This window comes from Heloderma suspectum, chromosome 1 (genome assembly GCF_057233095.1).
Source record: "Heloderma suspectum isolate Gila_16-S chromosome 1, 16-S_ref, whole genome shotgun sequence".
Taxonomy (NCBI): Eukaryota; Metazoa; Chordata; class Lepidosauria; order Squamata; family Helodermatidae; genus Heloderma; species Heloderma suspectum.
The window spans coordinates 274,648,913-274,665,491 of NC_139458.1; the positions used below are offsets into that span (position 1 = coordinate 274,648,913).

The 16,579-nt window shown below is 43.9% G+C and overlaps 1 protein-coding gene across 2 annotated transcripts in view; it reads right to left on the reverse strand.

The window, feature by feature from the left end:
• TAF1B (TATA-box binding protein associated factor, RNA polymerase I subunit B) overlaps positions 1–9,552 on the reverse strand; it is a 40,051-nt gene extending 30,499 nt beyond the window's left edge. The window contains exons 1-5 of one of the 2 annotated variants that reach the window (XM_084826662.1): positions 9,486–9,552; positions 8,062–8,160; positions 7,422–7,509; positions 5,061–5,158; positions 1,869–1,967 (exon numbers count right to left, since the gene is read on the reverse strand). In XM_084826662.1, the coding sequence (XP_084682788.1) occupies positions 1,869–1,967; positions 5,061–5,158; positions 7,422–7,509; positions 8,062–8,160; positions 9,486–9,503 (402 nt within the window). In that variant the 5' untranslated portion in view covers positions 9,504–9,552. The remainder of the gene's footprint in view (positions 1–1,868; positions 1,968–5,060; positions 5,159–7,421; positions 7,510–8,061; positions 8,161–9,485) is intronic. The other variant, XM_084826663.1, reaches the window with a different exon arrangement.
• Positions 9,553–16,579: the final 7,027 nt, after the last annotated feature.

A 16,579-nucleotide genomic window follows, 5' to 3' on the forward strand; every position in this document is an offset into this window, starting at 1 on the left:
AAACAATGGTGTCGGACTCCAACTGCACAGCTTTTATACATAAAGTTACATTTTCAACAGGATTTCTCTTTTTGTTAAAACTAACTTTACCAGACAAAAAGTCAGTTAACTTTAATGAGTAACAATATAAATATTCAAGAATTATACAAGCTGGAGGGGGGGGAGTGATTTCATCTCAAAAAGAAGGAGCACAATAGCAAAGATAATTCAACACACAAATCATCTGTAAGTAAGACTTGACTTCTCTCATACCAACAGATTCACAACCAATCTACCATCTCCGTAGTCACAGTTTTCTTGGGACATTAAGCCCATGTTAAGAAGCGCCTCCTTGACATGGCCATGGACATTAAGCCCATGTTAAGGTGCGCCTCCAGCAACACCAGGCAGGCCGCTTAACAAGATCAGCCTTGGATGGCCTTCTCTCTGTCCCATCAGCCAGGACAGCTAGACTGGTGGGGATGAGGGAGAGGGCCTTCTCTGTGGTGGCCCTCACTCTGTGGAACTCCCTCCCTAGGGAACTCTGCCATGCTCCCTCTTTAAAGAGCTTCCGCCGCACATTAAAAACGTGATTGTTCAGGCAGGCATTTGGAGTGGGTTAGAGGATTTTTAGAAATATGGTGTTTTTACTGTAGAATTGTATTGTTTTAAACTGTTCTATTATATACTTTGTACATCGCCCAGAGTGGCTGTGCGACTGGCCAGATGGGCGATTAATAAATTTAATAAATAAATAAATTTTCTCATGCAGTCACAAGATACACATCTACATACAGTGGGTGTTCCAAACCTGGCACGTGGCATGGCAGGGGTGGCGGCGGGGGTTGCTTCATCCCACCCTACAAACCCTACTGTACGTCGTGGGTTGTAGGGTGGGTACAAAGTCACTCCTACCATGCCACACACTGGGTTCGGACAACATGGCAACCTATGCTGCAGCTCAAGTAATTATGCAAATTACAGTCATGCACGTGGCACACGTGGGGGAGAAGCCACAATGGCTTCTTTTACCCCCATAATCTTCCAAACCTGGACAGTATCTTGTACTAAATCACTGGGCTGGTTCAGATAGTGACCGCAGGATCACGTGTACCTTTCTAAAGCCCTCTTCCCATCTACTCTCACTGAGGTTGGTCTGACATGAGGTTTGCCCTGAACCTACTATCAACCCTGAGCCAAATCTTAGTTAAGATAGTGTGGGTTAGAGGAACCCAGTATTGGGCCATATCAGATCTTACTTCCTATGTGGGAGAAAGTGCACATAAACCCAAAGCAACACTCTGTAATGCTGTCTGAACCAACCCACCAAGCATAACATATTGTTGCCCACATTTTCAAAATATGGTTTCTGAAAAATAGCATATTTGGCTCCATCTCCTGGATTTAATGCCACAAAGATAGCTAAAACAGCATAATATTTATACACAACATCAATCTCAAGTAAACAGTTTTAAATGCTATGTATATTTCAAAGTTACTAATAGCCTACTTAGTATAAGCTTTCATCAGTTGCATCTAATGAAATAGGAGCCAGTCCACAAAATGTTAGGCCCTAATAACATCTGTTAGTCTTTAAGGTGCTACAAGACACAGTTGTTTTTGCTTCAACAGACTAACAATGCTACTATTCTGGAAATAGTTACAGTTTTGTTTATCGGCTCTTCATCTCCGTGTCAGTAAAGCACAGAGATATCAAAAAAGCAGTGTATTCAGTGAGTTGAGGTTCATAGCATAAATATGGGTTTTGAGCACTGCCACAATATAAGTATTTATTTATAGGTTAGGTGCAAAGTTAGGTGCATAAATGCTCTTGAACCATATCAATGTAGAAAAGATGGTTATTCACCAGCTCTGAACTTCATACTTACTGGTAAAGTATCATGACTAACACCACTGAGAGGCTTGTCACAATAAGCTTGCTTGCTCTTCTGAAGGTATCTTCTCCAGAAATTAGACAGAACTTCATCCTGATAAGAACAAACAAGTATTCACCCAGAATTTTACATGTATTACACACACATTTTAGGGACTCAAATATAGGGCAGTATCCTATGCTGCCTGTGCGCCTCCACTAATCCACTAATGTGCACCTCCACTAATTATGGCACAATGGGAAGCCAGTGCTTCCTAGAGCAACGCTGGAAACTCTAGTTTCCATAACAGGACGGGTCAGCAAAACAGGACCCTTCTGTGGGTTCTGCTGACCTGTTACATTCCAGAAACAAGCATTTTGGCTTGTTTCTGGTTGCTTTAGGAAGTGCTAGCTTCCAGCTGCACTGATGGCATGTCCCACTGGCGCACAGGCAGCACTGGATACTGCCCCTATTTTCCTGATTCATGTATTCTGGAAAATGTTTTATAATTGGAGTTTAATGGATACATTCTTAGTCACAAACATTTTACAGATTTCCAGGTAAGTTGATTATAGAAGCCCAGTTTCTGAACATTTCATTTGGGATAAATCTACAGTTAATTTTTTCCCTTTAATATGAAAAAAAAAATTTTGATTAAAAAGATATGACAAATTCACCAGTATAGTCCCATATGATGAACATCAGGAAACAAAGATGATTCCACATACGGTTATTTATATAGACAAATAAAAACACCATTTTATTAAATCAGTTTTGATATAATAAGATATAAGCATACATAGGCAACTTAACAGCCCCTGAATATAAGTTCCCATATTTACAAAAAAGTCACTCAAGCAAACAGGCATGCCTTCTCCTTACCTCCACTTAGCCAAATCAGGTAATGTGCTAATTATAGTATCATGTTGTGCTATACACAATGTTCCTCCTGACAATACTTATGGAAGTATCAAAGGGGCAGGAGCATCACAACATGGTATGCTCAGTCAGGTCATCTTACTGCAACCTCAGTAAGGAAACACACAGCTCTCCACATATCCTTTTCAAGCACAGTCCCTATAAAGCATGTTACAGTAATCTAAATGTGAGATTTTTGAGGAATGGGTCACTGTGGCCAGATCCACCTTTCCTAGAAAGAAAGAGGAACAGCTGGCACACCAGCCAGAACTGGGCAAAGGCACCCCGGCTATCACCATCACCTGAACCTCTGGTAGCAGTGCTGGATCCAAGAGCACCCCCAAACTGCATACCTGGTGCTTCAGAGGGAATGCTACCCCATTCTGAACTCCCAATCCCAGGTTGACCTGCCTACTGACCAACAAGACCTTCATCCTGTATGGCTGAGCCTCAGTTTGTTAACCCACATCCAGAACTGCATCCACACAGTAGCTCACAGTCACTGACTTCCACAGCCTCATTAGCATGATTTGAGCTGGGTATCATCAATGTAATGATGATACCCGACCCCAAAACTCTGAATGATCTCTCCCAGCAACATCATATAGGTTTTATAAAGCATGAGGGACAAATCAATGTCCTAAGGAACCCCAAAGGCTAACAGCCAAGGTGCTGAGCAGCAGTCCCCCAGTATTACCTTCTGGGAACATGCAGCCAAATAGCACTGGAACCACTGCAGAACGGTGCCTCCAAGTCTCATATCGGCTAAGCACCGCAGGAGAAAAATTGGCTTTAACCAGGGTGGGATTTGGCCTGAGTTTTCCACCACTGTCGTTCTAGTTGCCTGCCCAACTCACTTTGTTGCTCTCAACTCCTTGAAAAACTGAGCAGCCCATGTTCTGCACCTCAGGAGAGTGTTTGGGAGCGATCGTGTCAACTGCCCTAGTCATCTTTCCATCCCACAGATCAACCAGAGCTTTGAAAGGAACACCAGCTCTAGTGGCAAGAAATCCGTTTGAGCTATTAATCTCTGAGGGTGGACCAATTTAACAGGTCCCCCACCCCTGCAGGGGTTAAGAGTTCGAGCAGATCTAAACTCCATTAGGTATTGATCTGTCCATCACAATGGGGTTTCTTCAAACTTTCCTATCCACAGATCACCTTTATCCTGACAAGCAATAAACAGATCATGTATGTGTCCTGCATGTGTAGGTCCAGATATTAAGACAAGCCCATGGTTGTGATGGAAACCATGAAACCTATTAGTCAAAGCATGCCCAAACACAATTTAGTCTTTGTATAAGTGCTTACAGGAGTATCACTCAGTGGCAATAGCAGGGTATTCCATCCATCCACACAACACTGATGTAGGGGAAATAACTCTGCTGCCAGAAGAATACCTGGGCTATTTGCTTCTTAAATATTTTAAAACATGAATTTTTAGCATAGGAGAGGAGAAACATACAGCCTTAACTGCAAAAAATAAGAAGCATTAACACTTTTTAAAGCATTCATAGCTGAGCATGAGACTGGGTAGAAGCAGAGGTGCACACTATAACCTCTCAATATATTTTAATTAAAAAGAAGAAATAGAATTCTCAAAGCACTCATACAATCACATTCCATATTGCAACCATAATAGCAGCAAATGCACTATTTGGGAAAAGTCTCACGTTTTCTCAGGTTCAAATGGATATTTGGAAAATGCAATATCCTACAATAAAACCACAATCTTGAGGAAGGACCTGTAAACAGCAAGCGTGGAAACAAATGCAACTTCATTGAGCAACATGTAAATTATGCACAATGGTCCTAATTGGCTTCACTGTCCACTGAAGTTTACAATTCAGTGCTAGGCATTCACCAGAATGGCAGCATTCACACATAATACTAAAGCAAGGTTTAGCATTACAAGGACAAGCTGCAGCAAAGCTCGGACTCACATACTCCCCCATCCCCTCTCAGGAAAATGGAAACTTCCACTTCTATTTTACTGAGGTTGCGTGCTATGGTCCATGGGGTCACGAAGAGTCGGACATGACTTAATGACTGAACAACAAATCTTAACTATGGTTTGTGCTTGTTCCAACAAAACATCAATTGTTAAAATTAACCACAGTTCGTCTGAGTTAAGACATTGCAATAAGATGCAGTTAAATCTAAAACAGAAGTGAAAGCTTTCAAATTCCTCTACCAGAGGAGGAAGGTGGGAGTGCACAAGCCGAAGGCGTGCTCCAGCTTGTCCTAGTATGTGTAAACGAAGCCACTGTGTTGAGTAAGTCAATGTACCTTCATCTGCGAAGAAACTCCTAAAGACTGCAGAGCTTCAGCTTGCTTCCAGAGAATGTATTGAAAGCCTTCACAGACATACCATTCCCAACCTTTATCTAAAAAAAATTGGAAAATGGAATGTTATTGTTAATCGTTGATGTTTATCCAAGCCAAAATTATACCAATTAGGAATTTTAGGTTGCAATCCTAAACATATTTACTAGGGAGCAAGATCTATTGAATGCAGGACTGCACTGTTAATCAATTAGTCTCTACCTAACCAGACATGAGAGACTAGTAATCTTATCCAAACAATTTTTCGTCACATAAACTGCTCTGTCCAATGACATCTAGAATCATAGAATCATAGAATAGTAGGGTTGGAAGGGGCCTACAAGGCCATCGAGTCCAACCCCCTGCTCAATGCAGGAATCCAAGTCAGAGCATCCCTGACAGATGGCTGTCCAGCCTCATCTTGAATGCCTCCAGTGTGGGAGTGCCCATCACCTCCCTAGGTAATTGGTTCCATTGTCGTATTGCTCTAACAGTCAGGAAGTTTTTCCTGATGTTCAGCCAGAATCTGGCTTCCTGTAACTTGAGCCCATTATTCCGTGTCCTGCACTCTGGGATGATCAAGAAGAGATCCTGGCCTTCTTCTCTGTGACAACCTGTCAAGTACTTGAAGAGTGCTATCATATCTCCCCTCAGTCTTCTCTTCTCAAGGCTAAACATGCCCAGTTCTTTCAGTCTCTCTTCATAGGGCTTTGTTTCCAGTCCCCTGAATCTAGTACTGAATCTAGTACAGACCTACCTCTGGAAATATCTTTTGTTCTAGTTCTGGGATGTGGGCTACTGGACAGGAGCCAGAAATGGTCGCTAAACTAGCTCCCTGCAATCAATTATACCAGAAGTGGGCAACTTGTAGCCCTCCAGATGCTTTGGCCCACAACTTCCACCAGCTCTAACCAGCATGGTGAGGGATCATAGGAGTTGTAGCCAAGACATCTAGAGGACCAAAAGTTGCCCACTCCTGAGTTACACAAACTCTATCCTTTCCTGCTCCTTCCCATTCCCTATCAGCAGGAAACTCAGCCCTGCTGGCAGTAAAAAAAAGAAAGAAAAAAAGACCTGGAATAGTGGAGGATAGTTAAATTGGTCAATATGGGTATTGGTCAAAGTCCTGCCTTAACTGCAGCACCAGCATATATGGAGAGCACAGGCTGCCCTCAGAGCAGCATGGACTACCTCTACACAGTCAAATGAACAGGGCTCCCTCAACAGTTGTTTGCTACTTTGATAATGTATGACAGCACACTCACTGAAATTAACACACAGGATGTGGTGATAGTATGTGTGTGTGTTGTTGCTTTTTAAAGTGAAGGCACAGATGAGTGCACGATAGGAAGATCAGTGCTCTGAGCACAATCCCTTCTGCTTGTGTCCTTAAATATTACAGATGAGTATAGATGGAGTGTTTAGATTGGACATGACAGAAACAGGATGCTTTGCCATTAGATTTACTGGATGGGCTTGGGTAACTCTCAGTTCAACCCACTTACATTAATGTTGTAAGGGATGTAAAGCCCGTTATACCCTAAAATGTGCCACAAGTTGAAAGTGATTAACAGAGGTTGGAATATCCTCAATCTACTCTCTCTGTGAAGCAAGAGTGGGGAAACCTATTCAGATCCAAAAGCCAGATCTGATCTCTCAGATCAGCATGGCTGGCTGGGGAATGCCAGGAGTTGTAGGATTTTTTTCTGTCTAAACATGCATAGGATTGCACCCCTTAATCTGGAGAAGCCAGAGCTAATTTGCACATTTTGTCTGAATACATTTATCATTCTTTATAAATTTATGAAGATAATACTGACTGCCATTTTTGAGTACCACCTTGAGTGCTATTTTTCTTGATAGAAAGGTGGGCTACAAATCAAATAAACCAAAAAACTAACATTCAAATTATTATGTATAGATATCTTCCTACAGCCACCCTGATGCATTTATCTGACAGCATTATAATTCTGAAACTGTTATCCTCAATTATTATGAAAAGTTGGTCAGCTCTTGAAAAGATTTCAGGAGTCCTTGATTTTTTTCTGACATTCTATTTCCAAGTGCGTCTCTGAAACCATTAGGACTAGAAACTCTGGTTTTTTAAAAACTAAAACTGGGATTTTCAGAACTTTAATATCCCTGCGTCCTATGGACTGTATAGCTCGCTCCTGTAAACAAAAAACAAAAAACGAACACTAATGAGCACAGCATAATGGGTGAGGTGACCTTGTACTAAGGCTGTTCTGCTCTAGATGCATGTGGTGGGAAAAATAAATGGTCCGTGTTTGTTTTTACAACAGATTGGCAAAAAAGAAAACTTACCAAATTTGTTCTTTTTTTTAAATCCTCTAGAGATAGACTGTGCCCTGGCATTTGAAGTAACATCACCAGTTAAAACTTCTCTAGTCCTCTGCAAGACAGTTTTGAAAGCATATAAGATTAACTAAACAAAAGTCCCAGAAGCCTCCAGTCTTTTTACACGTGCCCCCATTGAGCGACAGAGATTTTTTCAGGTAAGGAGGCCTCTCTGTGTAGAGCTGACATGGATGCAGACTTACATTTGGAAGAGAAACCCCAACAACCATTACAATGCTCTTCTGAGTTCCTCAAGTACCTGGATAAATTTTTTGATGGTAATACACATGCAGGGCTACTAATTGGTCCATGAGACTAGCTGCAACCAATAGGGCTGGATCATGCCCACAGTATTTAAGAAAGGCCTATATCATATTAATGCACTTCATCTTTAAATAAATGCAGAATCTGTAGCCCTCCAGATGTTGTTAGACTAGAATGCCCATCATCCCTGACTACTAACCATATGGGCTGAGGCTGATGGGAGCTGGAGTCCAACAACTTGTGGAGGGTCACAGATTCCCCACCCCTGAATGAAAGGTTTACAGTGAAAACTGAGGGGAGTATGGGAGTAAAGAAAGAAAGGACAGCAGGGTTGATAACTTACTTCTATGACAGTGTGGCAAGATCTGCAATAATATTTGCCTTCTTCAGTAACGCCCCAGCTGACAGCAGAACATGCTACACAAGGTTCATTGTAGTCTCTCTAAAAATAAAATAAAATCAGAATGTGAATGTGAATGTGAACATGGGCAGTCTGTTCTTTCCAAAAGATGCACAATGCTATAAAATGTCATGGTAATACAATTTAGGAGGTAAAGTATTACAATACATGGCAGTGAACTATCTTATTTAACCAAAATGTATGGATTGCATAGTATCAATTTAAATATCATTATGTTAAAAATAATGTATCCTTACTTGGAATTAAGCACCACTATGATCAGTGTGACTTACTCCTCAGTAAGTGCGCATAGGATTGCACCTATAGGATCATGCTACAATTCTATGCACGTTTACCAAGGAATAAGTCCAACTGAACACAGTAGGGCTTACTTCTGCATAAATAATAATATTCATAGGATCGTGCTTTTAGACACCTAATTTATTTACCTTCGGTACTTCAGCACCTAACAACTTTTGAATGTATATGTATAAAATCTATCATTTTCTTCTAATGTAAAATTTGGTATAATGACATTGCATGGTGGGTTGAAAACCCAAACGCTTGAGAGAAAAAAACCTAAAGTAGCAAATAGTTACACTGCGCTACTTCCTTGGAAGAAACGGTTAAGTATCTCCCACTACACATACTCACCCCTGTCAAACCACATTTCCCCTCCCAAGAGCTCCTTAATTTTTAACAGCTGCATGGCAGGCATAACATTCAATAGGTGAAGCTTTCCTAGCATGGTGAAGGAAAAATAACACTTAGCCTGTTGAATTTCTATCTCTGATACAGCTGCTAAATACACAAGAGACCTGCTAAACAATAAGATAGGAACCCTAAACCAGACCCACATACACACCTGCTCCCTCCAAATGGTGGGCAACTATACTAGATAGTGGGCAACTTTTGCCTCTCCATGCTTTGGCCTACAACTCCCATAATACCTCTCCATTGGCTAGCTAGCTAGGGCTGATGGGAGCTGTAGGCCAAACATCTGGAGGGCCACAAGTTGCCGACCCATGCTCTACACCGTTAGGAAGATAGGAAGCTGCCTGATACTACGTCAGACCATTGGTCCATCTAACCCAGTACTGTGGACTGGCAGCGGCTCCCCAGGCTTTCGGGCAGGAATCTTTCCTAGTCCTATCTGGAGATGCCAGGGACTGAACCTGGGACCTTTGCATGCAAAACATGGGCTCTACCATTGAGCCACAGCCCCAACTCTTCTTGATACCCTAGTCAGGGCCTCCTCTCTCCTAAATCTACCCATGCTCTGCCCTATGCTCCACCTCACTCCCACTCCGCCTTGAAAACTGCCTGCCCAACCGCCCAAGAGACCCCGGGCCGCGCCCCAACCTCACCGTCTCCTCTTCCTCCATCGCGAGCTCCCGCCCAGGCTGCTGCCAATCATCACGGCCGAGCCATGGCAACCACCCAGCCGTGTCGGCGCGCTCGCGGGAACAGCCGGGCGGGAAACGAAACCTCCAGCACTTTGGTTCCGCGGTTGCCAGTAGTCGCGGCCGCTTTCCTCTGCTCGTCGCAGTCGGGAAGGAAAGAGGAAGAGCTTCCAAGTACTGGAGCTGCGGAGGTTGTAGGACCACGAAAACTGCCTGCCACGATTCTTTCTCTTCCAAAAGGGAATCCTTGAATGAAAAGCAGACAGGGCTAATTTTGAGGAAGGGCTCAGCCCCGGAATCTGCTTTCTGTGTCTAATAGGTGAAGCAGCTTTTAAAAGAAAAAGCCTCTGAGCGTGTGCGGAGTGCCTTTCCTCAGCAACCGCAGCCCGATCCTAGCCATGTTTACTCTGAAGTAAGCTGCACTGGACCGTGTTCCCTTAGAAGCATACAATAACAGGATTGCAGCCTTAGAGCCCGATCTTCTGCGCGTTTACACAGAAGTAAGCCCCCATAGAATTCGGAAAGGCTTACTTCAGAGTAAACATGCATCGGCCTGTTATGAATAAGGGCCAAAGCTTCCAGGGCAGATTATTTCTAGGTAAGGCTTTAAGTCACCCATTCACTGATAATGGCTAAAGAAAGTAATATTTGTCATGTTCTAGTAATGTTGTTAGTTCATAATTAGTGAAGGTTCCTAAACGTTTGTGCCTAGTGTCATTCTAAAAACAAAAAAAGTAAAAGTGTTTCTTTAGCCCATGTCAGTAAAGGAATAGCTTAAACTTCAAGCATGAGTTTCTGTTTCTTGTTTCAAAAATAGCTGATACAAACTAATGTCCTAATCTTTTTTTAATTTTTAGAAAACCTAAAAAGCTCTTGGTTTCTGTAATATGTTCATTATGTCTTGAGCAACTCAAGGAATCAGCAACTTTGTTGATTTTTCATTTGCAAAGGCTTTATTTCATTTACAACATACGAAGAAATAGACAAAACGCTGGTCAAAAAGGTTGGGTGGGGTTTGTTTTTAAAAATGTGCTGTGATAACATGACAAGGCTCCTATACCACAGAGTGGTTCACATGGGGGAAATAAGCTAAGGGGGCTTATTTCCCCTGCTGCACAAGCCAGGGGGATTGGCATAATTACCTTCATCAGCATGGCTTGGCCTGTTGTGGGAACCCAGCAAGGGTAGCTTGTTGCTGTAGTTAACAAGGCACGCAGAACCCATGGGCTGTTTCAGGGGTTCTGGGTTAGATTGTTAACTACGCCAACAAGCCACCCTCGCTGGGTTCACATGACAGAGTAAGCCAAGGCAGCAAGGGTAATTATACAAATCCTCCCTGCGCGTGCAGCAGGGGAAATAAGCCGCCATGGCTATTTTCCTTTCTATGTTCAGGCACATGATGTGACTTTCTTACAAGTGCATTTCAGTATCGTCATTATTTCTGTTTATTATTTCATCACAATCAGAAGTATTTCACTAGCAGCATCCCATGAGCGATTTAAATGTGTGAACCTTTAGCACTGCCTGGAATTGAGACTGACGTGAACAGCAAGGAGAACAAAATTTTTCAGGCCACTTAAAAAGTAAGAAAGCAATAAGGCTTTCTGCTTTCACTTTCTTTGTGGTTTTAGGATGGGCTTTTTTACACAGCAGACAAGTGGTTTGCATAGAGGAAGTGTCCCCCTCTCTCCCTGGTGAGTTTGCCAAGGAGCAGGGGTAGGAATAAGCTCCACTGAAGTCACTGGGACTTACTTCTGAGTAGACATAAGTATCACACTGTATGTCTAACCTTTGGCATATTTACTTGGAAGTAAGCCCCATTGAAGTCAATGGGACTTACTTCTGAGTAGAGAGGAGATCATGCTGTATGCCTGCAACCCTCGGCATACTTACTTTGGAGTAAGCCCCATTTAAGGCAATGGGACTTCTGAGTAGACATAAGATCACACTGTAAGTCTGCAACCCTCAGCACACTTACTTGGGAGTAAGTCCACTGAACTTAATGGGCTGCTCTGAATCAACAGAGGACATTGATTCTGAGCTTGGTGGGGTGGAGGATCAGATCTGTCTCCCTTCATTGCAGGGAGGCATTTTACTCTCTTCCTCTGATCCGCGACTGAAAGACACATGGTTTGGATCAAGGAAAATCCTTCATCAGCAACTTCATGGCACTAAGCCAACATTACACACTGCCGAAATGGGGCCATTTTATTACTAGTTTATCTCCGATATTTTTGAAAGTGTGATAAAGGGGAAAATGTGCATCAGGCGTCCTGGAGGTTGACAATATCATGCAAAGGTCCCACAAAATTCCATGAGTGTCCACGAGCATGTAATAAATCGCTCCTGTAGAGACACTGAGTAAAAGGCTGGGATTAGTACATAGCTAAATGGTGGGTTGTTTCCAATGGTGGCTTTCGGCCAAGGGAAAGCACTCCACCCTCACAAGGCAGGGCACCTGATTTAAATGCTTCCCTGAAGACTCAGAAATAGTCCAGAAACATTAGGGGAGTTATGGTAGAACATTTGGGTACATCCATATAGCCACATGTTCCTGTTTTGGCACTGTAGTGAGCCTTCAGGAATGCAGACAATTGTTGCAGAAGACAGATGGCTCTTCTGGCAGGCTTGCCTACACTCAAAACGCAAAATCCAGCCATGCAGGAGCAGAATACACAATCCATGCTGTGCTCATGTTCATTGCTGTCATATGTATTGACTGGGCCAGGTCAAGACTGAATCATAAAATAGTAGAGTTGGAAGAGGCCTATAAGACCGTCGAGTCCAACCCCCTGCTCAGTGCAGGAATCTAAGTCAAAGCATACCTGACAGATGGCTGTCCAAGCTTCATCTTGAATGCCACCAGTGTGGGAGAGCCCACCACCTCCCTAGGTAATTGGTTCCATTGTTATAGTGCTCTAACAGTCAGGACGTTTTTCCTGATGTTCAGCCAGAATCTGGCTTCCTGTAACTTGAGCCCATTATTCCATGTCCTGCATTCTGGAGTGATCAAGAAGAGATCCTGGCCTTCCTCTCTGTGACAACCTTTCAAGTACTTGAAGAGCACTATCATATCTCCCCTCAGTCTTCTCTTCTCAAGGCTAAACATGCCCAGTTCTTTCGGTCTCTCTTCATAGGGCTTTGTCTCCAGTCCCCTGATCATCTTTGTTGCCCTCCTCTGAACCCTCTCCAGCTTGTCTGCATCCTTCTTAAAGTGTGGTGCCCAGAACTGGACACAGTACTCCAGATGAAGCCTAACCAGTGCTCAGTAGAGAGGAGCTAGTACTTCATGGGATTTGGAAGCTATGCTTCTAGTAATGCAGCCCCAAATACCATTTGCCTTTTTTGCAGCCACATCACGTTGTTGGCTCATATTCAGCTTGTGATCTACAACAATTCCAAGATCCTTCTTGCCTGTCGTATTGTTGTGCCAAGTCTCACCCAACTTGTAACTGTGCATTTGGTTTCTTTTTCCTAGGTGCAGAACTTGGCATTTATCCCTATTAAATGTCATTCTGTTGTTTTCTGCCCAGCGCTCCAGCCTGTCAAGATCACTTTGAATTTTGTTTCTGTCTTCCAGGGTATTTGCTGTCCCTCCCAATTTTGTGTCATCTGCAAATTTGATAATTTGCACCACTCTACCTTAGGTGGAGCAGAGTGATGACCTTCCCACACAAACTTAAGTGTGAAACCCCCAGTTTCTGTTCCTGTGGCATTGCAAAGGATTCTGGGCTGCACTTTGAATCCCTGCTGGAAGCAGCCCAGAACCTGGTTCCAGCATGACAGGCATCGCTTAAATGATACTACTCCTTGTGGCTGCCTGGTGCCAATACAGTGGAGCCATCAGCCCTTTTAGTGCACAAGTTAGGAGGATCAAGATAAGCTGAGGGGTGTGTGTGTGTGACCCTTTTATAAAAGGCATTTGGAGTGCCCTCAGAAAGATGTCTTGCTATCCACACAGGGGTCACGTTTGGAGAAATCAGAGCTTTAGTGGCAAGTTATAAGTAAAGGTAAAGGTAAAAGTGTCCCCAGCCAGTCATGTCCAACTCTAGGGGGTGATGCTCATCTCCATTTCTAAGCCGAAGAGCCAGCGCTGTCCGAAGATGCTTCCGTGGTCATGTGGCTGGCATGACTGAGCACTGAGGTGCACGGAACACTGATACCTTTCCCACCAAAGCGGTACCTATTTATCTACTTGCAATTTCTTGCTTTCGAACTGCTAGGTTGGCAGGAGCTGGGACTGAAGATGGGAGCTCACTCCATCACGCGGCACTCGGGTCTCGAACTGCTGTCCTGCCGACCTTCCGGTCCGCAGTTCAGCGTCTTAATCACTAAGCCACCGTGGTCCCTTATAAGTTATAAGTAAAAAAAAAAGGAAAGGTGTCCCCAGCCAGTCGTGTCCGACTCTAGGGTGTGGTGCTCATCTCCATTTCTAAGCCGAAGAGCCAGCGCTGTCCGAAGACGCTTCCGTGGTCATGTAGCCGGCATGACTGAGCACCGAGGCGCACGGAATGCTGTTACCTTTCCCGCCGAAGCGATACCTATTTATCTACTTGCAATTTCTTGCTTTCAAACTGCTAGGTTGGCAGAAGCTGGGACTGAAGACGGGAGCTCACTCCGTCACGCAGTACTCGGGTCTCGAACTGCTGTCTGACCTTCCGGTCTGCAGTTCAGTGTCTTAACCACTAAGCCACCGCGGCCTGATCTGTAAAAGGAGTATATGGGAAAAGTAATCTACAACACTAGGCTAAATTACCTAGCAGGCTTACAGAGTGAGATTCACCCACTGTATCCTTTCCAGAGCATTCTAAGACCCTGTCAGGTCATATGTATCACTCACAATATAGAAGAACCTGATCCTTAATGCTCCCAGATGATAAAATAGCCTTGGGCATAATTTAGGGCATCTGCCAAGTGTTTAGTTTTCATAGAACTTATCTGCACCTGTCATTTTGCTCTTTCTGTTCTTTCGCATTTCTTTAATGTGGTTACCATCCTGCTGGTTGGTTAAGGGAGAAGAAGAAAACTATAGCCATGAAAACATGATAGGATAACACCAGAAAACATGCTAGGATAACACCAGAGTTACTACAGCATGGCAAAGTGACCAATATGCTGTTTTAACTGCACAAATAAAGCAAACATCATTGACCCATTTCCAAAAATGGACATCAAGTTGCCCTCATTTCTAATTCTGATTTTCAGGGTAGTTTTTCATCTACCTCCTTTGTAAAATGCACGTGTTTGATTACACAGTCTGGATAATATACTTTGGTTTAGGAACTATTTCTTCAAAGTATCTAGAAGACTACATTTTCCTGTACAAACCTGCCTGCCTGCTGAGATCATCATCCGAGGCCCTTCTCCAAGTACTGCTGCCTTCAGAGGGATCTTTTCTATGGTGACACCCCAGTTATGAAGCTCAGCCAGAGTCAGCCCTACCATTAGGCAAAGTGAGGCAGCCGCCCTGGCGGGTGGACTGTGGCAGCCCCCCAGCCATTCCCATCCTTCTGAGCTGGCACCTGGACAGCAGCAATGCTTGCTTGTTGCCAGCCCGACATGACTGGCTGCCTTACCCAGTTGCCTTCTCGCAGTGTGTCACAGGCAGCACCGTTGGAAAGGCCCCTGACTGAGCAAGCAGGGACTGAGCAAGCAGCCAGCCCAGGCAACGCACTCCAGCAGGCATTGCACATGTGTGTCCATTGTTCTGTTCACATGATGCACACTGATGCATTGCACGGTTTGTGTGGGTGGGCAGTGAGTGAACAGCCATGAGGTAGTTAGAGGACAGAGTGGTGTGTGCCCTGCCCTTCACCCCCAAGCTCGCCTGCTGCCCTTGGGGGGGGGTGGTGGAGAACGTTGTCTCATTGCCAGTGCTGAAGCAGGATTCAACTGCCACATTGCCACTGTTAAGTAAGGTTGAACTGCCAGTCCAGTTGGCTTCTGCACATGGAACGTAGGGCAGGGTGTCATCTTGTTCCTCCCCTGAGGTGGCAAAATGTCATGGGCCAACCCTGGAACGCCTTCCTCAAACACACTGACCTGGTGCTGACACTGCTCTTCTGTAGAGGACCAGATTCAGTTTGCTTTGTTCTCTTGGACCCCCTGGGGGGGAGCACATGCCCCACATGACAAGCTGCTTGTCTTCACTCCCACCCCAATATTTTTACTTTCTTTCAGAAATATAACGTGGGGAAAAGCTTGCTCCCCCAGAAATGCACTTTACCCCTTCTGTCCCCCACCCCCATGTTTTTTCTGGTGCTGAAACTACAGGCTTTTGATGGTAAATAATACTGATCTGCTTTAATTTTAATATCTCATTATCTCCACTGTTTTACATGCTTAAAATTTCACACTGTGTTGTTTTTAGTCTGTTTGCTGTGACATTCTGCATGGGTTTTAAACTGAGGCTTTATTCACTTTGAATCCCTGGTGGAGTAGAAAAAAGGTAGTAATGTTTTGAATGAAGAAATAAATAAAATTAAAAGCTTCAAGCTCAAACCAACAGTGTATGAAGACTGGAAAAGGTGGAATACCTTCAATAACAAAAGGTTTGAAAATGCTATATATCACGTAAAAATCAAGTAGTACTTATGTTGCTTATACAGGTTAGGGTTCCAAACATGGTTATTAATTAGGGAAGACTCCCCAAAAGACTTAGTGGCCTGGTCTGAACATAACACTAAAAGCATAGCTTTGTGTTACCTGCAAAGCAGCCATGAAGGGACCGGAAGCATCCGCTTCCATTTTAAACTAACCACAGTAGCCCTGTTCAGCTGTGAAAGGTGGAAGGGTCGTTACGGTAACTATGGAGCAGGGAGGTTTAGGCTAAGTACAACACGTGTGCCTATCACATGACCGAGAACTGCATGGTGTGCCATGGTTGACTTACCCAGCCCTGCTCTGTGGTTACTGCATTGTCCTCCCACCACTGCTGCTGGTTATCCCAGCAGCCATCGTGCTGAGAAATGGTGCACACTAGCTCCTCTGTTTATCACTATGCAACTGCGATCACAAACTCCAGCTGCATTGCCTAGAGCATCTCTGGAAGTAGCAAA